The following is a 23,484-nucleotide window of genomic DNA, read 5'->3' on the forward strand; positions in this document are numbered from 1 at the left end:
CCAGACTGCGGCATCATCATCTTCTTACCTGTCCCTTCCCTGTACATGCCCTGCCCCACCACTTCCTGCCCAGTCAGCTCCTCCCCCTCTTTAAAAAAAATGTTTATTTATTTATTTGGCTGCGCTGGGTCTTAGTTGCGACATGCAGGATCTTTAGCTGCGGCATGCGAACTCTTAGTTGCAGCATGTGGGATCTAATTCCCTGTTGAGGGATTGAACTGGGCCCCCTGCACTGGGAGCATGGAGTCTTAGCCACTGGACCACCAGGGAAGTCCCAGCTCCTCCTTTTGACTGGCAAATGTGTCTGCTGTTCTCTCCACTCAAAACAAAGAACTGCAACTTTTCCCTCACTTCCTTCCCCTCTGTGCTCAGCAGCTAAGTCCTTCCCTTTCATTTCTTTTTTTTTTCTGGCCACCATTCTAGAACAAAATATCAAAGTGGGGGGAAAATATGGGTTTTAGAATAAGACAGGCCTAGGCTCAAATCTCAGATCTACTATATTTGGGTTTCCTTGGGTAAGTTTCTAACCTCTGTAAGCCTCAATTTCCCAGTCTGTAAAATGGGGATATTATTCACTGTAGAAACACTATGACTTTAGTATACATTGGGTGGTGAATAGATGGTCCTCTTGTTATTTTCACCTCATGTCAGGCATCTCTTGCTCAAAAACCTTCAGAGATTGTTACTTGTCAATGAAGCCTGAACTGTACATCTTGGCCTTGCCTCTCATTATTCCTCCCCCTAAATCCTGAACTCTGGCCAATCTGAAATATTGGCTGACTCCATCCCTCTTTCCTCTCTGCTTTCATGTTGGCAGTTCAAACACCAAGTCCTCCTTGATTACCTGAGCACCAAGTAACTGACTCCCTCCTCTGCAGTCCTGTATGTAGTTCAATGGCACATAGGGCCAACTGTTTTGCCTTGCAGACTAGGCAACTCTCCTCTAGATGACAAACTGCTGAAAGCAGAGGCTTTGTTGGGTTCATCTATCACCCTTCATAGTGCCTTACATGAAGCTGATGTGAAAGAACAATTCATTCTCCTTATTGCAATGGGCTTGTTTTCTCTATAGAATCAGATGTTTGGTTATTCTCACCTCTAGCTATTTTCTTGGCTTCCAGGAAGCACCTTACCATTAGACGCTCTGTTCTCTCCTTTAACTGGAAAGAGCTTTTGGAACTGAAAAATAAAGAGTTACTACTAAAAGCCTCATCTTCTGCCACTCCCCGTTACGAATCGAACTACTTAGCATAGCACGGAACACGACTCTCACACCTCGGTTCCTCTGTACGTGCGTGACGTTCCCTTCACCTGGAATGCTCTTACCCCTGCTTCTCTGGCGAACTCCTACACATCCTCCAAGACTCGGCTCAGACGTCACCACAATCACCTTCTCTGGGTAGGCTTTTCTGAGATGGGCAGAGTAGCGCCTCACCCCCCAACTTTTTAGCTTCCTCAGCACTCTCCAAATAATTCTAAAGGACTTAGGGTATAATTTGTTTACTTTTCTTCCACTCTTCTAGAGTGTAGAATCTAGACCCTGAATTCCTTGAGCGCCGGGATTTCTGTTCGTCGTTGTACCTTCTACGCTTAGCATGTATTAGGCGCTTGATTCAATCTATGAGCGACTATGTTAATTCATCTAATACTGCAGAGTTTGTTTGGACCAGATTCTCAAATATTTCAAGACCTGGTCCTCTATTTGGAGTGCTTCACGCTGGAGGGAGATTCTCCCTCCAACCCCCCAGCCAAATTGCCTTGGTTTGGTGGAAGGGGAAAGGACGTGGATAAGAGTTACTCCTTCAGGGGTGAGCTCTAATTTACCCGCTCTGGCACCGAGAGGGTTACAGCAACCCCGGGGGTGGAGCCCTGCTGGTGCCACCTGCTGCGGGGCGGTCCGGCGCCTGCGCCCTGGCCTGTAACTGGTCTACCTGCGGGGGCCTGGCCGAGGAGGAGCGCTTGCGCTCTGCGCCTTTTCCGCTGGGGGAAGTCTCGCGGGGGCGGGGCGGGGCGGGGCCGCGGGGGGAAGTTCTCGCGGGACCCCGACGAGGAGCGGAAGCGAGGCGGTAGTACCGCTTCAGCGACCGGACGACGGCGGCGGCGGCGACGGAGACTGTGGCGGTGACGGCGGCGGGAACAGTCGCTGCCCTCGCGGAGCAGCAGCGGGGTCGGCGGCCGCTCGCACCGTTGCGGAGGGGCCGGCCGGGCGCGGAGCGGAGCAGCTGCGCCACGGTGAGTACGGCCGGCGGCGGCGGCGCTGCTCCCGTGCCCTTTCCTCCCTTCTCCGCAGCGGGAGTCGGCCCGGGGGGCCCGGGCCTGCGTACCGAGGGCTGCCGGGCCTGGAGGTCGGGACAGTGAGGAACGGGGCGGGGAGCGGAATCCCCGGGCTCTGGGCTCCATGTTTCCCCTTCTGGGGCGCTTCCTTCCTGGGGACCTTTCTTCCCCTGACCCTTGGCTCGGGACAGAGCTCCGGACCCCGGGGCAAGAGGCTGGGGGGCTCCTAATTAAATTTCGTGCCTTTTTCGTGGGGGTTTGCCCAGAAGGGGCCCAGGAGAAGCCCGAGAGCACGGGGTACTCATTCTGTGAGTCAGTCTGACTTGGTCCGGGAGGCGGGGGATTCGCAGAGGGCTGCAAATGTGGTGATTGATGCTCCTTCGACCTGCACGGTCACCACGTCACCGTCTCCTGGTGTTTCGGGGCCGAATTTTGGGAGGAAACCCACCAACCTTATTAATACTGTGAGTGAGGACGTTTGCTACTGGAGCCAGTCAAGATGCCTTTGCTTCTGTAGCGCTTTTTTTTTTTTTTTTTTTGACTACTCTCTGAAAAACATTTGTCAAGAAAAATAAGCAGCAGTTGATTGGAATGCTGTGAGGAAAGATTTCAGTAAGAGAGGGGAAGGACTCACTGGTATTTTTCATTTGCAGCGCTCTCCGTGTCTATGATTTACATATGAGTTACAGCATATTTAGGGAGTTAAACTAGGCTGGCTTCAGATGCAGTAGGAATATAATTTGCAGAGGAGCCAAGTGCCTCGCAGTCTGACTTTTGGTACTGTGGATTATCAGAAAAAAGTGGGAAAGACACGAGAGAAATTAGCCTTAGTTTCTTTGGCTTTCTAGTGCCTCTTTCACTTTGTGCTCCCCAGTTGTTGCTTTCCCTTACTATTTCTCTCCATTCCACTGCGGACACTAAATGTTTACTCGTATAATGCAAGTCACTTGCCCCCTCCCCCCCTTTTTTTCTAATCTACTTCCCCTTCCTCCTTTTCGTCCCCTCTCTGGCATAATTTTTCGAGGTTTCGGCTCTTCGGCACAATTCGTTTTCTCCCTCATATAAAGATCCCGTTTCTCTCCCGGGAAGATGCCCTCTTTCCTGCTTTATTCTTTACTTTTGAGCGTCCACTGTGTTCCTTCAGTCTGCCAGAAGGGTTGCTAGAGAGCCATGTGAACGTTCTCCCGCTGGGAACTGGGAGGCTCAAAGGATTGAATTCAGCTGTAAGTAATCAATACTGCCACTCGGTCACAGGTGTAGCTTGTGTTTTTGCGTTTGAGTTGTTTTCTTCACTTTTAGATCATGTTTTTGTGCCTGCTCATGCTTTTCTTCTTATGTCTGTTTTATGTTAGTAAGGGAGATTGGGTCATTTTGGGGCTTGTGTGACTTCTTTTTGGCTTTTAGTGGGGGTGGTGAATGTTAAAAACGAAAACCAACCATAGTCCTATATTACAATAGAATTAAGATAGCTTGAAACATTTAAGGGAATAGAATTTATTTAGACCATTGATGAATTAATTAAAGCTTGCCCGTTGTAATAGTACTAATTTATTCTTTACCAGCCTTCTAAGATAAGGTGTCTTTTCCTGCATCTGTTATAATCAGCCTTCTTTGTTATTGTTGTTGGGTTTGGTTTTTGTTTTTGTTTTTTTTTTGACAGAAAGAAAGAAATTTGTTCTGTTGCTCCTTCCTTTGTTCAAAATTTTCTGAATCCCAAAATTAAAAGTTAATTCTTGTAATCAGCTTTCTTTGATACTAAAAGAAAGCATTTAAATGTTTGAGGCAGTTTCCTTCCTCAGCCAGTGTATTCAGATTTGAGGGACTACTATTAGGTTTTAAATACTAAGTTGGTGGTACTTAGAGATTCTTCTCAATAATTCCTGTTATGTTGCACGTTATGCCACAACAATTCTAATTGTTTCTTAGAACAGAAGAGTAATAGATTTTGGAGAAATGAAGTAATACAGAGTAGAGACCCACCATGGTCTCCTGAGAGAAACTAATATTAATAGTTACTTGCTCAATTCAGAAGAACTTTCCAGCACTCCTGAACGGCCATTGAGAGCCTTTCATTTTATTTGTCAAAGTTGGGTTTTTCCCAGTTATGCCAAGTGAATATGTATTATTGTCATTTTATGCAAAGACATTGTAGTGCATTGTCTGAGATGCAAAGTTTAAAATCTAGTCAAGGCACCCTTACAGCACAGCAGTGATTTTTTAAATTTAGCATGCATAAGAATTACCTGTGAATCTTACTTAAAATTAGGTTCCTGGCTAAGGCCACCACGTTGCCAAACTCCAGAAGGCCCCTCACAGTGAATCAGTCCCTGAATGGGGTGAGTTTGATGTAGCTGATCCAAGAACCAAAACTGTTGTTACAGAATGCACTCGTAAATTAATGAGACTGAAATGTGGCTTTAAATTACTCAAAGGTACACTTTCTGTATATACACAGTAAATGTTTAAAAGCCCAGTAGAATAAGTGACTATAGATGTGATTAATTTTATATGTGTGAATATTTGAGCATTGTTAGGACTTGATTTGGAGGTATTTAATTTTAGTTTATACTTAATAGGACCGTTAATTTGCCTGCGTTCCTCTGAGTCCGTATGTGAAGGGAAGTTCTAGATTTACTGAGAACACGTGGACCGAGATTTAAAGAGTTACTGGTGATGCTGGTTTAATACCTCTTAGCACTTTATGCCAGGGACTCAGCATTTACAGGTGCTGTCTCTTTTAATTAGCAAAATGACCTTATAAGCTGTAGATGCTATGATTTTCCCCATTTTCCAGCTGAGGGACACTAGGGATTAGAGAATGTAAGTTATTTCTCCAGTATTGCCCACCTAGTTAGTGAGTGGTACAGTGACAGTTGAATCCAGGTCTAACTCCAGAGCATCAGTAAGATTTTAGTTTTTGTTTTTTCTGACTACAAAAGCAATACATGCTTATAGTAAAGACAATGAAAATACAGTTGAGGTGTATGGTACAGAAAGGAAAAATATTCTGTGAACTCGCTTCCAGAGGTAATCATTGTTAACCTTTTGAATTTTTTTTTTTTTTTAAGCACACACTGATATATTATTTTATGGAAGTATGATAAACTAATTTTTCTGCAGTTTTTTAAAAAACTTGATAATAATGTATCTTGGTACTTACATAGAAAGATATTTCTTGTTATGCTCATGGATATTGATCAGGGATACATGTATTTTGCACATGGTATTTGTGTCACTATTTTAGTGAGATAAATCTGGGATGTGGCATTGCTTGTCCAAGGGTATGTATTTTAAATTTGTCAACAGATGCTGTAAAATTACTCTCCAAAAACATTGAACTAATTAATTCCCTGATAGAGTGTGGGCTCTGTGGTGATTTTATTTTTATAATCAAGTAGTAAGCATATTGTTAGGCATATAGTAGCTGTTCAAAATGTTAATTTAATAAACGTTGGATAAAGAGTCTGAGAATCTCTTTATCCATAGTATCGCAGAGACTGGATGTTATAAATCTTTAAAAAATTTGACAATTAGTAGGTGAAAGAAATCTCATTGTTCTAATTTGCCGTTTTTTTGTTTGTTTCGGTTTTTTTGGCTGCACCATGCAGCTTGGGGGATTTCAGCTCCCCAACCAGGGACTGAACCCGGGCCATGGCAGTGTAAACCTTAATTTGCCATTTTTAATAATGAAGACAAACATCTAATATGTTTTAAGCAGAGTCACGCTTTAACTTAATTTGAGTGACTTAATGTCAGGCTCTGTCTAAAGCGCTTCATATATGTCTATTATCTATATTACCTAATTCAATGCTCAGTGAATCTTATGAAGTTGGTGATTTTATACCCATTTTACAGATGAGAAAACTGAGGCTTGTTTGAAAGCCTTGCCCAAAATTATAGCTGGTAAGCATCAAGGTCATTACTTGAACTTGGGGTCAGCCTGCCTTTACAAACCATGCAGGCTTAACACTAAGCTATACTGGCCCAGTAAAGCATACTGGCCCAGTAAAGTGTCGCGTATTTTATTTTCTGTGAATTTTGGGAAGAAGAGAGTTGAATGGAAGACAGAAAATAAAATCCTACAAATACCTTTAGGAGATTGCCGTTTACGATACAGTGCGTATTGCTTTAAATGAACAGTTCAAGCTGCACTTGCCTTGTTAAAATTCTCTGCTTGTGATGGGCTGCAGGGTGTGTGCTGGTAACAGTTCAGACATACTCTGTCATCAGGCTTCAGGGTTAAATGTACTCCCAGCCCATTTTCTTGAGAAATTTACAGCAACATCTACTCTGTTAAAAACATTATACATTGTGTCCACTTTCAGATTTCTTTCTTTTTAAGTAATTAATGCGGTGTATGTGATAGAATTTTTTTGTCTTTAATGAAACACACCCTTTTGAATTTCTTTAGCCTGCATGTTTTTCGGTGGGTAGCCTAATAACCTGGCCTCCTCTGGTTTTCTCTGTGAGATGCTAATTTTTACTTGGCACCACCGCAAAAGTATTGATTGGTTGGTTTTCATTCCTATTAAACTGTATCTTACAAAGCAATTGTTACTTGAAACATGATTTTCAAGAGTGTTGTCTGTTTAAGTTTTCTCTAGGAAATCTGTGGTAGATAAGTTGAGTAACAGCAGGAGAGCAAATGTTGAAAACTCTTGGTTTTTATGGTCTGGCTGTTCAGTCACACTGCAGCTGTCTGGAATCATGAATGACATAGAAGTTTATGCCCTGTTACTGCATAGTACCTTGACAGTGACAGTGCTTTAGGTTTCTGTCTGATTTCTGTTTTTCAAAAATGAAACTTTTAAAGTTTTTTGGATCTGTGCAATTATTCTTCAACTTCCCATCATTGATACATAGTCCCAACAATCAGACCTGAAGACCAGTGAAAATAAATGATCAGGTCAGGGTATGGAAAATATTGATAGGCATGTAGCGGAGATTTTGGAGCAGCTGTAAAAAGTTTTAAATAGGTACACACTGGAAAGTAGGCAAAAAAGGAGAAACAGTTATTAATTCCGGGAAAAATTGAAGGATTGTACTGGAAAGGAAGGTTGGTTATCATACATTATTTAAATCACCAGTGAACAATGTTTCGTAATGTAATAACTACTGCTTAAACCGGAATATGTGGCATTACTGGGATGGGGCAAGGCAGAATTGGCAGGGGCGGAACAGCTAAGTCCTCATCTTTCAAGTGATAGGTGATGGCTGGAATAAATTAAGAAACAGCAGTAGAAGGGTGTTATTTAGAAATACTGTGAGTAAACATAAAGAGAAAGCTAAAAACAAAATTGAGGGTGATTGCTTGGGGTAGGGAACTGCTCTTTTTCATAAGCCTTTTAATGCTCTGACTTTTAAAATTATGTATATGGATTCATTTGATAAATAAGTAACTGTGGTGAGTATAAGTAAAGGGTGTTTAAGGACACACGAAAATACTGAGACTAATCTTTTTTTTTTTTTTTAATTTGCTGAGACTCTTTTTGCTTTCCTGTTTTAGAGCCAGCACAACACAGGATATCCTAGGTATGGCCTGATAGAATGAATAAACGTTGGTTTAGTTTATTAGTTTACCTGCAGTGGAATGTTTGGCCTTCAGAATTCGGCTGAAGGACTTTTTATTACCGGGTGATTCTTTCCTCCTTGGTAATACTCATTTCCCTCTAACCTTAGTATTCCCAGCTGGTTTACTCCTTAGTCCTTTTGTAACTATGCTTGATTAATGCCCCAGTTGTTAACTTTAGAACAGAAGAATAATAATCACTCGTGCCCCTCAAATGAGTTCTCTGTTAGGTGGTAATTATCCACCAAAGGGTGTCACTATAAATAATCTGTCCCCGTTCTGCCAGTGTCAGTGTTGTTTTCTGCTTTTGTTTAGCCTGTATGAAAACAGTGACTGACAAGACAAGAATGGGGCTTCGTTTTCCTTTAGTTACGCGAAGGTCTAGGTTGTGTCCCATATTCAGGGCTCGAGACTCTTCACTTCCGCAGTGATTGTACTGCCCAGGTTCACCATCACCTGGTATACTACCTAAGGGTTATTACAGAATCTTTGCCTGCAAAATGCAGTTTGGATCAGTCTAGTACTCCCCTGGCTCCGAGAAAAGCACCTGTTCTCAGGGGTAACTGTGAGAGGCTTCTGTTTGGCTTTTGGGCAGTAGCTAAGATTCTGAAAAAGGGATTGCTTTCAAGTGTAGATTAGGAGTTCAACCTTGCTCCCTAGGCTAGTTAGGAATAATGCAGAGGCTGCTTTTGGAATGCTGAACCTTGGACGTCTATTTTCAAGGGCTTTTGGGGCCCCCGAAGTCTTGGGGTTCTTTGAGGGAGAGGGAGCCTTCTGCACGAGCAGGTCTCCACCCACCAAAGGCTCTGAGCTCGATTTCCTTTCTCTGGTCACCTGAGCTTGCCGATCACAGTTGGCAAGTGGAGAGGGAGAGTTGCCTATGCTGAGAGTAGCAAACTGAATAAGAAAGTAGTTCCTAGGGTCAGTTTCTTCCACTTTCCTAGGGGCAGACCAAGGTTTAGTTTCTGAGAACAGTTAAAGCAGCTCAGGACCAAAGCCCACATTGCTGGCTTTTGACTGTGAATATGGGACCCAACATTTTCAAAACACCAGAAAGGTTGGCAGGGAGAAAGGAGGGAGAGAGGCCTATATAACTGAGAAAAGTCGGGTGCCATCCCGAGGGCGAGGGCTTTCTTTACGTGGATTGCATTTCGTGCCTGGAGAAGAGCGTGAGGGGCGAGGGAGGAAAGGCGGAGACCGATCGGAGTCCAGCCGGTTCCTGCACACTGAGCACACCCAGCGGGAGGGAAGAGGAAGTGTGTTCTGGAATAGCTCGAGCAGCTGCCGCCATTGGCCGGCAGGCCTGTCAGTTGCCTGGGGGCCAAGGCTGGAAAGAGGAAGGAGGAGCTCAGGGCTCCTGCCTGGAAGGGAGGGAGGAGGGCTGCGCCAGGCCGAGCCAGGGGGCGTGGGGGCTGGGACGGCAGGCCGACTGGCAGGGCGGGGCTGCCTTCGATCTGACCACTTCTCTCAATCATTGCTCTTCTGATTCAGGGTGGCATTGTGTGTCCCGGCGTGCAGGAGCGAGTCCCAGCTGAGAGGCGAGGCTGAGCCCAGAGCACTGGGTTGCTTCAGCAGGGAAGACTCCCTTCCCCCCTGCTTCAGGCTGCTGAGCCCTGAGCCCCGCTCAGAATGGAAGCCATCGCCAAATATGACTTCAAAGCCACCGCAGACGACGAGCTGAGCTTCAAAAGGGGGGACATCCTCAAGGTAAGTGTTGATGCCCAGCAAACGCTCAGATGGCTTCTCCTTGTACTCACCTGCCTTCTTGTGCCCTGATAACACACAAAGAAGCTGTGCTTGTTCTTTTTTCATTGCCCACTTTTAACATTTACCATCCTGTGTGATTTGGAGAGCTAGATGCTGAGTAGAATATCAAACATGACTTCAGAGGGTTGGTGTGATGTGTGGTCTTTAACTGCCTTTGTGTGAATGCCTTGAGCGTTTCTGTGCTTGTTGATATTGGCAATTCAAGTAAAGTCAGAGCAATATGATTATAGTAAGGAAGCGTATGAGTAGATTGGGTTACCTAATCTACTAGAGTTTTATAAAAAAAAAAAAAAAGAGGATTTTTTTGAAAGACCCAAACTTGTATTTTTTTGAAAGACCCAAAAAGTATTTTTGTAAAAGCACTCAATTAGTCTTATCTTACGTAGTCAAAAGATTTTTGCATTCTGGAATGTGATCCTAGTAGGTTAGAAATTAATTTCCCCTAGTTTAGAGAGGTGGTTGGAAGTACGTGCCAAAACTCATTAAAGAACCTCAGTGTATTCTTATTCTTTGTGAAACAACTAATGGAGTTCTAAATAACAAGGCTCAACTTGCTGTTGTACCAGTCAGATTTCGATTTTCTTAAACTTGAGGAGCAGTTACCCCATATTAAACTGTGATTGCACCAAAGAAACCTGCTGACAGTTTAAAAATAAGCTTCCTTACAGTTTGCAGCTCATTTTGAGCCCCACTGTTTACATGAGGTTCGCCTTCCACCTGGCACATGTTAATCATGTTGTTTACACAATTAACTGGAGCAGCTTGCTCTTTTGGATATGTAATTTATTTTTACGTGGGTGGGTGTTATCAAATAGTGTATCAACTCTGAGAAAAACCTGAAATTTAATGTTTGAGTCTTCACTGTGTCTCAAGTTTTGACTTTTTTCCTCTAAACCTGATTGTTGGAATTTGCCATCCATTTGTTTACTACTCTTGAATGAAATTATTAGGATTTTATAAAGAAGAAGGAAGTGGAAATACAGAAATATGATTCTTTATAAAAGGACTAGTGACTTTTGTTTTTAAGTTTTGCAGACCTATGGAGAGTTATTATTTTGTTCACTGCCCAAGGTGTAGAGTTCTGCTCTGAAGTTACCTGCACAGTAGTTTTTGTAATGTTAGAAATGTTGGTCGTACTTCATAGAAGGTGATAAAGAGCCCTTTAAGGAGAAGGAAACTCTGAGTTTCTTTTTTTTTTTTTTTAACATCTTTATTGGAGTATAATTGCTTTACAATGGTGTGTTAGTTTCTGCTTTATAACAAAGTGAATCAGTTATATATATGTTCCCATATCTCTTCCTTCTTGCGTCTCCCTCCCTCCCACCCTCCGTATCCCACCCCTCTAGGTGGTCACAAAGCACCGAGCTGATCTCCCTGTGCTATGCGGCTGCTTCCCACTAGCTAGCTATTTTACATTTGGTAGTGTATATATGTCCATGCCACTCTCTCACTTTGTCACAGCTTACCCTTCCCCCTCCCCATATCCTCAAGTCCATTCTCTGGTAGGTCTGTGTCTTTATTCCCGTCTTGTCCCTAGGTTCTTCATGACCTTTTTTTTTTTTTCTTAGATTCCATATATATGTGTAAGCATACGGTATTTGTTTTGCTCTTTCTGACTTACTTCACTCTGTATGACAGACTCTGGGTCCATCCACCTCACTACCAATAACTCAATTTCGTTTCTTTTTATGGCTGAGTAATATTCCATTGTATATATGTACCACATCTTCTTTATCCATTCATCTGTTGATGGACACTTAGGTTGCTTCCATGTCCTGGCTATTGTAAATAGAGGTGCAGTGAACATTTTGGTACATGACTCTTTTTGAATTATGGTTTTCTCAGGGTATATGCCCAGTAGTGGGATTGCTGGGTCGTATGGTAGTTCTATTTTTAGTTTTTTAAGGAACCTCCATACTGGTCTCCATAGTGGCTGTATCAATTTACATTCCCACCAACAGTGCAAGAGTGTTCCCTTTTCTCCACCCTCTCTCCAGCATTTATTGTTTCTAGATTTTTTGATGATGGCCATTCTGACCGGTGTAAGATGATATCTCATTGTAGTTTTGATTTGCATTTCTCTAATGATTAGTGATGTTGAGCATCCTTTCATGTGTCTGTTGGCAATCTGTATATCTTCTTTGGAGAAATGTCTATTTAGGGCTTCTGCCCATTTTTGGATTGGGTTGTTTGTTTTTTTGATATTGAGCTGCATGAGCTGCTTGTAAATTTTGGAGATTAATCCTTTGTCAGTTGCTTCATTTGCAAATATTTTCTCCCATTCTGAGGTGTGTGAGCTTTTTGACGGTATTCTCAAAGTCAGCACTAAATTAATCATCAGAAAGCAGACAGAACCAGCTGTAGGTTTTAGAGAGAAATACATCATCTGTTTCTATTTCTTTAGCTAGAAATCAGCAATCATAACTTAGACTACTAAATTACTCTGTATCATTGATGTACTGAGGAGATAATTTGATGTTTTCTTAGGTGATTACTATTTTCAGCAGATAACCTGCTCCTGATATCATAATAAGATTGGTTACTCAGATAAAGGGAAAAAAAAAAGATTGGCTACTCAAGTAGCCACATTTGTCACTTGTACAAAAATGCTTTGGGGCCAAGCTTGGGGGTTTTTTTGGTTTGTTTGTTTACTGAAAAACAAATTAGATTTCTCCATTAAGCTTACCCTAGAAACTTGAAACTTGAGCCTGGAAGTTCATATTTTTTCTCTAAGTCTATCCAGTTGCACATTTAGCACTAAAGCAACAAATCAAAACAAAACTGTGAACTTTGAGGTCTGTTTTAAAGAATTTTTAGACAGGAACTTTCCCTGTTTACTACCACTAAAGTTAGTCTTGGACCATGAACATTTTATAAGTTCTCCACCTTAAATTGGTAAACTTCTTGAACAAGTGTAATATCCTTCTTTCCCATCCTACAGTTAGGATGATACTGTTTAATATTCCCCCAGAAATTTTTATGATGGGAGAGAAAGTGAATCAGAGTGCTTACATTTACTTTCAGATTTTCTTTGGGGAGAGAGAAACATACATATATTTGGTTCTTTCCAGGTTGGCAGATAACTGGCATATGAAGTCATAATGCCATTATTGCTTTTGAATGGTGGCCGTTAGCTGTTTGTTAGTAATCGTGTGGCTTTACTCTAAAAAGAGTGATGATACAGTAGTTGCCCTTTGTCTCATAATTCTGTGAAACAGCTGAGTGAAGAGGAGGGACATTGCTTTGTCTTAAGCGCTATTAGTTTAAAAAAAAAAAAAAAAAAGGCAGCGTTTTCTTCTTTGATTATTCAGGGAGTAACTGGCTTCATTTGAGTGGCTCTGATTTGATTTGCTCACTCTTTAGGATGGTAGTTGTGAGCCAAATCATGTTTTGAAGTGTCCAGAAAGCATTGACCAGTTTCCCTCGATTGAAATATGGATATATTTACCCTCTGTTGATAAAACAGACATGTGCACGTGGGTACTGAGTACATTTTATTTGAAGATAATGAAATAGAAAGGGGCTCAGCCCTCTGCCTACGACCAGGTTCAGAAGGATTACACCCTCTCACTGTCTTGGAGTTCCTGGTTAACTTTTGCTGAATGTTGACTCGTGTCCCCCAGCAGACCACTTCCTTACTCTCTGTCCACATGTTGACTTGTACTGCCCTGAGAAGAGAGAGCAAATTAAAAACATCTTACTGGAAGCCGTAAATAGAACTTAATGCTTGGATATATCTGCCTCTGTTAATTTCCCTCTTATAAAAGCTTGTGTTTTTCTTGGGGAGGGGCGGGGAGGGCACTGGGGCTAGGTATGGAAGAAATTGCTCTTCTTTTGCAGTTTCAGGCCTAGGTGGGTGAAATGAACCTAAATTTCCCCACCATTGTAGGGCAGCCTTGAGATAGCCCCAGGGGTTCTCCACTGAAAATGAGGCCCCTGAATACTCTGCCCTAGGCACACAAAACACCTGAGCTTACCTAAAAGTTGCGTCTGCCATCCAGGGGCTTCTGTACATGTATTGATATTTCAGACAGTGCTGCATAGGAATGAAGAGACTGTTTTGAGCTCTCAAACCTGTGCTCATTGCGTTCTGTAGCTGGGTTGTTATTTTCTATCAAGACAGACCTTAGACTCTAGAAGAGAACCAACAGTAGATCATCTCAATATCTTTTTCTCTGTCTGGCACGAACTTCCTTTACCAGTTTCCTAAACTGCTTTAGAACTAGGTCTTGGGTTCAGTGCTGATGACACTATTTTACTGTTACATTTACAGAGCGTCTCCTTGAGCCACATCCTGGGGTAAGTTGCCTTGAGAGTTGGGGGAGAAATAGAAGATGTACTTTCTCCCTTCAGGAACTCTAAAATCAAATAAGAGAAGTGAGGTTAGTATGTGAAACAGTATGTGACAGTGTGTAAAATTAGAGGATCTTTATTTTTTTAATAAATTTATTTATTTTATTTATTTATTTTTGGCTGCATTGTGTCTTCGTTGCTGCACACGGGCTTCCTCTAGTTGCGGCGAGCGGGGGCTACTCTTCGTTGCACTTCGCAGGCTTCTCATTGCGGTGGCTTCTCGTTGCAGAGCATGGGCTCTAGGCGCACGGGCTTCAGTAGTTGTGGCTTGCGGGCTCTAGAGCACAGGCTCAGTAGTTGTGCCACATGGGCTTAGTTGCTCTGTGGCGTGTGGGATCTTCCCGGACCAGGGCTTGAACCCGTGTCCCCTGCAGTGGCAGGCGGATTCTTAACCACTGCGCCACCAGGGAAGCCCTAGAGGATCTTTAGAACAGGAAAAGACTTTCTTATTTTACAGGTGAGGAAATGATGGCCCATGGAGGTTAATGATCTATCCGAGATCACAGCTATTAGTACTTAGTGCTGAACTGGTATTTAACAGAATGCTGAAGTTGTGTTACACACTGTAACTGCCAGTGTAATTTTGAAGGGAAGAGATTTGTAAGAGCCGAAGTCCGAGAAAGCTGTGTGGAAGAGGCATGACTTGGACTGGACCTTGTGAAGACCAGGACAGGGCTAGGTGAGGAGAAGGGAGGGGCGGGGGCTGTGCTTGTTGTGTTTGAGACAGGAATGCTAGAATAAGGTTATAGGCTGTGACGGAGTGGAAAATAAGGTAGAACTGGAGCCAGATAAGAAAAACCCAGTAAGAGTTTGATCTTGTCCTTAAGCCTCTGAAGGTTATTAGCTGATGAAGAAAGTGTCCTGTGTGTATAGTGGATTGCAAGGAGGGAAGCCTGGAGTCCCAGCCTGGCAGGTTCCAGTAATCAGGTTGTGAGATAAGTGCCTGTACAGGTATAGGAGACTAGGAATGAAGGACAGGGGGTGCTTTGAGGAAAAGAAAAAATAACGGGATTTCTGCCTGTCAGCTGGGGGTATTTGAATAAGTCTCCTGTGTAACTGAGAAAAGAACATCCATTGAGTATGCTCCTGAGAGCCAGGAATGTGAACTAGAGTGTGATTGGTTACAGTTTTCACAACAGCTCTAAGTCCTGAATTTCAGTACATGAGTCTTGTTTCAGGTGTTTGAACTATCAAACCTAAAAAATAAGAGGTTGGGGTGGGGTTTTTCTTCACTATTTCAAAGTACTGGTATCAGTATACTTTTTGAAGTATTTCTTTGCCTATTGATAAGAATTGTTATCAGTCTTGTTAACTAAACTCAGAATATTGCATTTAATCTTTAAGAATGAGGACAGTTTGAGTTCTCTTACAACATAATTTGTTTGCCTTTCATCATATTCATTTCCCCCCTGTCATCTGAATGGACTGTTTCCAAATAGGTGCTAAGAATGAACTTTCGGTTCCTGTCCAAGACTCCTTTGGGGGTGGAGGGGGTTGCTGGCTGAAGACCAGTCATCCCTGTTGGGAGAAAGAAATGTCTAAGGAAATGCACCGTTCCTTTGGGGTCTTCAGTTTTCACCTCTGTGAGCCATTATAGTTAAGTCATCATTGAATAGCTACTATTTATGAAGCATTTAATAAATGCCACAAAGTTATACATGATTTCTAATTTTGGGCATCAGAAGGTTGGCATTATTAGCCCCATCTTATGGGTGCAGGAGTTAGGTAACAGGCTCAGGTTCACACATCTAGTAAGAGGCAAAGCTGGGATTTGATCTTAGGCCTGGCTGCAGTGCTCCCCCTACAGTACATTAATGCCTCTGTTAACTGTCAGGTATGAGTAAACCAGAAATGTAAGCTTATCTGCAGTCCTGAGTTACTCACCTGCCAGGTATGGACAGCTGTCTTATGGCACTGCTTCTGCATAGTGACGTATTAGATATCCTATCTAAGTAAGCTGAGGTTAATAATAAAAGAAATGAAGGGGGAAAAAAACGGTCATTTCGCCTTTCGGATTAGCAAAGATGATAAAGACTGACCCCACCCTCTCTTGGCCAGGGTGTGGGGAAATGGGTACTGTCACCTCCTGCCAGTGGAGGTTTGTACGAATACAGTTGGTCTTTTTGAACATGGCTTGGTGATACGTATTAGACCATAAAATGACCCAGCAGTTCCACTTTCAAGAATCAATCTAAGAAAATTCACAAACAAGTTTTTTTAAATGTAGACATAGGGATGTTTATTTCAGTGAATCTGTGTGCCACCTAGAAATTTCTGCAATTAAATTATGAAATATCATTTCCAAGATATTAAAAGGTGTAAAAATAGGCATCTTCGAATCCATGGAATTACCGTATTAGAAAAAAAAACGTTAAGTAGCCCATCAGTGGGAGGCTACATAAACAGATCATGGTGCCTGTAAAGTGGGATACTGTGACGATGTTAACGTTGATGTAAAACTATATCAATACAGTATATGTGTTGCTCAGACCAGTGTTTATGGATCCTCTATTAAAAAGTGAAAATGTATCTGATTTATTGAGTTCTTAGTATGTCTGTGCACTAAGCTAAGTATTTTACTTGTATTTTCTTTTAATCCTCACAATAATCCTATTAAGACAGATGCTATTATCCCCAATTTACTGATCAGGAACCTGAGGCTTATGTTAAGTCACTTGCCCAAGTTCACATTCAAATCCAGGCCGGTTAAGTCCAGATTCCATGTTCTTAACCACTACCCCGTGGGGCTTTTTTGTACCCAAATGAGGTCAGACGAGGGAGGGAGGGAGGGAGGGGGCGCGAGCCCATTTAGGGAAAATTGCTATCTATTTCTATTTGCTTATTAAATACATAGACTTCTTTCTGAATGATCCCCTAAAAGGTAACAGTTATCTCCAAGGAGCTGGATTTCAGGTGATTCTTACTTCTTTTTTGTTTTTTTTTTTACATTACTTTAATTAATTTATCAGTTTTATTAAGTCAATACAGTTTTATTCAAATGGTAAGTAGTTAACATTTTGCATGTTTTACCTTGATGGATATTCTAGGAAGTTAAAGTGCTCTGGTCAGGGGTTGGTTGGTTGTGTATTTTTAATGACTGAGGTTTAACCTGCCTTTAGGCTAAAGTTCACTGTGCCTGTGTTCAGAGTCGTAAAACTTAGAAACCTTTTAAAAAGTGACTCACAACACCTTTTGGAGGAAAATCTTGGTCTTTTTGGCAGATACTTCCTCTGTTTTACCTCCTAGTGGATGTGGAATGAGAGACACCTGTGGTATTGTGGTAAAGAACGTGCTCCAGGGCTAGACCCACCTTCTTCTTCTGGCAGATCTGGCCTTTTGGTCTTGGGAAGCTGACTCTCCTTTGGTTCTCCAGTCCTCAAAATGGGAACAATAGCATCTACCTTCCTAGAGTCACAGTGAGGATTAAAAGAACTAATAGGTTAGTGTGCTTAAAGCAGTGACGCGTAAAGTAGATAGTAATGCTACCTGCCATTAGTTTTATTAATGTTATTCAGACGCACAACTTTGATAAGAGGATGTCAGTCCTACTGCTGGCTCAGGTAACTGTTAAGTCACATGACTCGACACATAAAACTGGCCGGGTGCTTGTCCTGATACTACCTCAAACTCAGAACTGTGCAAACTTTGTCCCAAAGCTTAGCAGAAAGCACGGTATTGATGGAGGATTTTGTGAAAGACAAGTAGTTTCTCCATTCTTAAAAGTCTTTGGCCCTCTCTCAGGGTTAAACCTGAAAGCAAAGAGGTGGGTAACTGCACAGTGTCCTATTGGGGACCTCACTTTTGTATATTTCTTGGGCTGAATGGAGCTTTGGGATTATGCTGTTGGCAAATATTAAGAAGTGATAGAAGAAACAGCCTTAGGAAAAATTCGTTGGTGTATTTACTCTAAGGATATTAAGGAGTCTTTCATTATTATGTGTCCTCAGGGAGGACCTGTGGGAGAACATTCTCTCTGGTCTTGATACCTAGAATAGGCGTATTTCCCCTTCAAACAACTTTTTTAAATCTTAAGGATGCTATAGATAATGCTTTGATATGTTTCCTTCTTTATCTTGTAGGAAAGCTTAGAGCCTACTATGGTCCCATTTCTAGCAGTCGCTCTTATACTTTCTGTCCTAATATTTTTGTTGAAACAGGTAGTAATTATTAGTGGTAAATAAAGTTTTTCTCACCCTAACAATGGCTTTGATTTTTAACTAATTTATTTATTCTTTAGTTTAACAGCAGACTTTTAAAATCTAGGTTTAGCAAAATGGCAAAGCCTTTTGTAGTACTTTGCTTTTGAAAAAATACAAAAAACATCAGTTTAGTTTTAAAGTGAGTGGAAATGCATTTTGGACCTTAAAACTGTAGACTTCACAGAGAACAAGAAAGCAGTGTGTGTTTTCAGTCAGAATATTGATCATTGCATGTCTTTGTGTCATTATTTCGTAGATCTTTTATTTTCCTAGATAAATATGTATGGTTTGAAATGGATTGCTAGAGGAAAAAGAATATATTTACAACATTTTATTTTTTTGGTTTCATTGGGTCTTTGTTGCTGTGTGCGGGCTTTCTCCAGTTGTGGCGAGCGGGGGCTACTCTTCTTTGTGGTGCGCGGGCTTCTCATTGCGGTGGCTTCTCTGTTGCGGAGCACGGGCTCTAGGCGCGCGGGCTTCCGTAGTTGTGGCTCACGGGCTCTAGAGTGCAGGCTCAGTAGCTGTGGCGCACAGGATTAGTTGCTCCGTGGCATGTGGGATCTTCCCAGACCAGGGCTCGAACCTGTGTCCCCTGCATTGGCAGGTGGATTCTTAACCACTGTGCCACCAGAGAAGTCCCTACAACATTTTATTGTCAATATTTCCATTTTTCCTTAACATTTAAAATTACTTTAATATACATTAATAGAAAAAAAAGAGGAAATTCAAAATTCTGCATAAACTCCCCACTCCAATATTTTTACTGTTGCAGATCTCTTCTAGGCTTTGTTGTTGTTTATACTGCTGTAATTATAGTGGCCTTAAAATACAACATATGTTACCATTTTCCTGTATTTGTTTTACTAATTTTTTTAACGGTTTAATATTTTAAAATATTTTTAAAGTTAATGTTCTATAATTGACTTAGCTATTTCCCCATTGCTGGATACTTAGCTTGTTTCTCTTAAAAATTTAGTTTATCATCTCAAAGGAGGCTTTTGATTATGTATGATGCTCTGTTGTCCAGAAGGATTGAACAGATTACCTACTTGAGGTCAAGTTGAATGCGAATGGCCCATAATCTTAGTCAGAATACATAATAGTAGTGCAGCTAATGTTGGCTTCATTTTCTGACCTCCTTTAACAATAGAATATTATTTCATAGTTTGACAGTGTTTTATAGGACTGTGGAACCAGATTTGTGAAATGATTAAACCTCTTCACTCAGCATCTGAGATACTTGACAACAGCATATAGTTTTTCTGAAGCACGTTTTATTTTGTGCTGTTCCTTCAGGTGATTAATTTGCTTTTTTATAGCTGTGTCAGGTTAAGTTAATAAGTAATTTTGATAGCTGAGAAATTTGATGTGTATTCATAGATGTAGTTTTAATTCAGTTTTACTTCTCTGGCTGAATTAATCCCTTCTAGAGGGAGATAATCCATCCTCACTCATGTTTGGAAAAAGATGGAAAGACAGACAAACCAGCTTTGTTTAGTTGATGCTGCAAATGTTTAGCTTTAGAGCCAGAAGGCTCTGCTGAGAGCTTTTGAGAAAAAAGTGTAGTGATTTATTGAAACATCCTCATGCTCTTACATGTACTGAGATATAAAGAAAAAAGAAAACTATCATGTTGGTTCTCTCTGGATGTTGGGATTATGGAGAACTGTCACTTTCTACAGCGTGCATTTCTATAATGGATATTTTTACAGGCATATATTAATTTCATAATCAGAAAAGCAGTAAAAACCAAAAACACTACAGTAGTTTTCTAGATGTAAATTTACAAGTCAACAAACATTTTAGGGTCTATTTTGCTTTCTTAAAAGGAAAAAAAAAAATCAGTGTACAGCTTCATGGAGTATCATTTCTTCTTGGTGAAGACAGCACAAGCATCTCCAAGTTATCTAGGGCTATTACATAGACTTTATGTAAAATAGAGAATACACAACAATAAACTAGAAGCGGGCTCGGCCCTTTTGCTTATGAACAAGTAAGATTGGCCCTAAAACTGGTCTTGCTGCCCAGATTTCTAGTTATATCTAGCTTATCTTTTCCCTGCACCTTATATGAAACTAACATTGTGTGCTTTCTTACTTATGTAATTTTGACTTAAGGTCAGTCTCCAAACTGGATTATGGTTAGTAATGCAGCCAAATTGCAGTTTTTCAGAGGTTTAATTATCCATGTTGCCTTCCTTGTCTCCTGTCCATATTTAGTCAAGTTTACATTTTATTTATCAACTTCCATAAAAATGTTTGGCTCTGAAAGGTAAAATTAAGAGACAAAATAAAGATTTGCAGTTATTTGTGGGTTTTAGTTATCTGTTGTGCATTGAAAAAAATCATGTGTCTTCATTTCATTCTTTTAAAATGTTTATTAGAGTTATTTAATTGAAAAGTGTAAAAGAAAGGCCATAATCCCTCCTGTCACCCAGATAACTTTTTGAAATAAAATAAAACAAATGTCAAACTCGTTAGAAAATTTAAAAGGCAAATACTCTTCCCGGAGAAAATAACTGTTCTGTTTTTCTGTAACCTTTCAGGAAGAAAGACATCTAATGAGTATAGCCATAGTTACTTTTACTGTACTTTCTGGGTACGATGAGAAGCACTCTGAAACCATATTCAAAATTGTAATAATGAAAATAAGCAGGTACTTCATCTTTGGAAGGAAGGATGGGGTTTCTGTTTAAATGTACTGTACCTCTGTAGAAAAAAGCAGTAGCTAGAAAGATCGCTTTGCCAGGCTATTAGAGAAGATCATAATGATTAAGACTTTCAAAGTCACATGTTAAAGCTGAGTCAGAGTAGATTTCGAACCTGAAATTGGTGTGAATTTTCCCAAAAGTTGTGCTAATATTGTCTACATCAGATATTCAGATGAATTTGTGACTAATGGCCTCACTTAGTGCTAGAAGTGGAAACTTGTAGCCCTGCAGGTCTTTCCTTGAGATTAATTACTTTATTGGTCTCCTAAATTTAGGTTACTGGTTGAGAAAGAACCAGTACTTTACTTGGAAAGTCATTCTCTTTGTGTTCAGATGCCCTTTATCTGCCTTCTTGGAGCACCTAATATAACTACATACACCTGAACAGCTGTTGTCCTTAAAGACTGTAGAAGTAATTTTCAAATTTAGTTATTAGTTTGTTGGTATTGTGTATCAGAGTGTAAGCTTTCTGCATGTTCTTTCCCTCACTCTTCTTTCTTATTAGATATTAAGGGCCTCGCAAAAGGGGCATGCTTCTCATTTGCATATTCTCAGATAACCTGATGAAAAATTATTGATTACCTGCTTTTGGGGGTGTTGGGTTTTATAAATAGAAGAATAGCAACCTCAATTTGAAGTGAACTATGGCATGTTTTTCCTTTTAATATAAATGTTTATCTTGCACTGTTGGTGGGAATGTAAATTGATAGAGCCACTATGGAGAACAGTATGGAGGTTCCTTAAAAAACTAAAAATAGAACTACCATATGACCCAGCAATCCCACTACTGGGCATATACCCTGAGAAAACCATAATTCAAAAAGAGTCATGTACCACAGTGTTCATTGCAGCTCTGTTTACACTAGCCAGGACATGGAAACAACCTAAGTGTCCATCGACAGATGAATGGATAAAGAAGATGTGACACATATATACAATGGAATATTACTCAGCCATAAAAAGAAACAAAATTGAGTTATTTGTAGTGAGGTGGATGGACCTAGATACTGTCATACAGAGTTAAGTAAGTCAGAAAGAGAAAAATAAATACCATATGCTAACACATATCTCCATATATATATGGAATCTAAAAAAAAAAAAATTGTTTCTGAAGAACCTAGGGGCAGGACAGGAATAAAGACAAAGATGTAGAGAATGGACTTGAGGACATGGGGAGGGGGAAGGGTAAGCTGGGACGAAGTGAGAGAGTGGCATGGACTTATATATACTACCGAATGTAAAATAGATAGCTAGTGGGAAGCAGCCGCATAGCACAGGGAGATCAGCTCCGTGCTTTGTGACCACCTAGAGGAGTGGATAGGGAGGGTGGGAGGGAGATGCAAGAGGGAGGAGATATGGGGATATATGTATATGTATAGCTGATTCAGTGTTATAAAGCAGAATCTAACACACCATTGTAAAGCAATTATACTCCAATAAAGATGTTAAAGGTAAATAAAGTGATAGGAACTGAAAAAAATATATATATATATATAAATGTTTATAAATACCTAGGCTGTAGCCTTAAATTTCCCTCTAAATGCTGCTTTAGTCGCGTCCCATAAATCTGGGTATGCAGTTGTTTTTGTTTTCATTAATTTCAAAATATTTTCTAATTTGTTGTTTTTTTCTTTGACCCATTGGTTATTTAGGAGTGTGTTGTTTAATTTCCACATATTTGTGAATTTCCCAGAATTCCTTCTGTTGTTGATTTCTATTTTATTTCCATTGTGCTTATAGAACATACTCTGATTTCAGTCCTTTTAAATTTATTGAGGCTTGTTTTGTGGCCTGGCATTTGGTCTATCCTGGAGAATGTTCTGCTGTGTGCTTGAGATGAATGTGTATTCTGCTTTTGTTGGTTGGACTGTTCTCTAGATATCTGTTAGGTCTAGTCAGTTAATTATTTTTTCCTAGAGTATGTCATGATAGTTGTAGAATTTTGATGAATTCTTAAGAATACTTACCTAGTATCTTGGTGAATCATAGCAACAAATTGAGTATCTCCTAGGTTAAGGGTATTATGCTTAGTGCAAAGGGTTGGAGATATAGATAATATTTAGTAATACACTGTTTTAAGAGCTGTGCGAGAGGTATGCACTGGGTGTTCTGAATGAAAACAGACTTGGTAGGACATGAGTATTGAAAAGTTTTCTGAGCTAACTTAGAAACACTCATGACTGCTTTGTCCATCCAGATATGCCTGACTTACTGAGGCCTTCTGTTTCTAACATTAGCGAAGCTTACTGTCAAACTCTGAAGAGTTGTTGGAGTTGTCCTAGAACACTGAAACTTGGAAGGTTAATTGCCTTTCAGTGTATTTGGCAGTTATAAAAGTAGAGGTGAGCCATATTGATAACAACATGGCACATGCAGAGAGCATCAAAGTAATTATGACACTTCTTTCACGTTTTGTGAAAAACTGTAGGTAAGTGCCATCAATCTCAAATTTTATGCCCATGATGCTACCACCCCACTTTTTAAGGAAATATTTTTATGGAAATAGGTTTCTATTACACATTTGCATGTAGAACATACTGAATAGTGGTTGTTTTTTTTTTAAATTAATTAATTAATTTATTTTTGGCTGTGCTGGGTCTTCGTTTCTGTGC

General features: G+C 40.6%; 1 protein-coding gene across 1 annotated transcript in view; it reads left to right on the forward strand.

Annotated features, from left to right (window-relative positions):
- Positions 1 to 2,032: 2,032 nt before the first annotated feature.
- The window catches only part of GRB2 (growth factor receptor bound protein 2), a 68,604-nt gene continuing 47,152 nt past the window's right edge, over positions 2,033 to 23,484 (forward strand). Inside the window, exons 1-2 of the mRNA XM_061176077.1 lie at positions 2,033 to 2,232; positions 9,335 to 9,550. Of these exons, the coding sequence (XP_061032060.1) occupies positions 9,473 to 9,550 (78 nt within the window). The 5' untranslated portion in view covers positions 2,033 to 2,232; positions 9,335 to 9,472. The remainder of the gene's footprint in view (positions 2,233 to 9,334; positions 9,551 to 23,484) is intronic.

The sequence above is a fragment of the Eubalaena glacialis genome, chromosome 19 (genome assembly GCF_028564815.1).
Source record: "Eubalaena glacialis isolate mEubGla1 chromosome 19, mEubGla1.1.hap2.+ XY, whole genome shotgun sequence".
Classification (NCBI taxonomy): Eukaryota; Metazoa; Chordata; class Mammalia; order Artiodactyla; family Balaenidae; genus Eubalaena; species Eubalaena glacialis.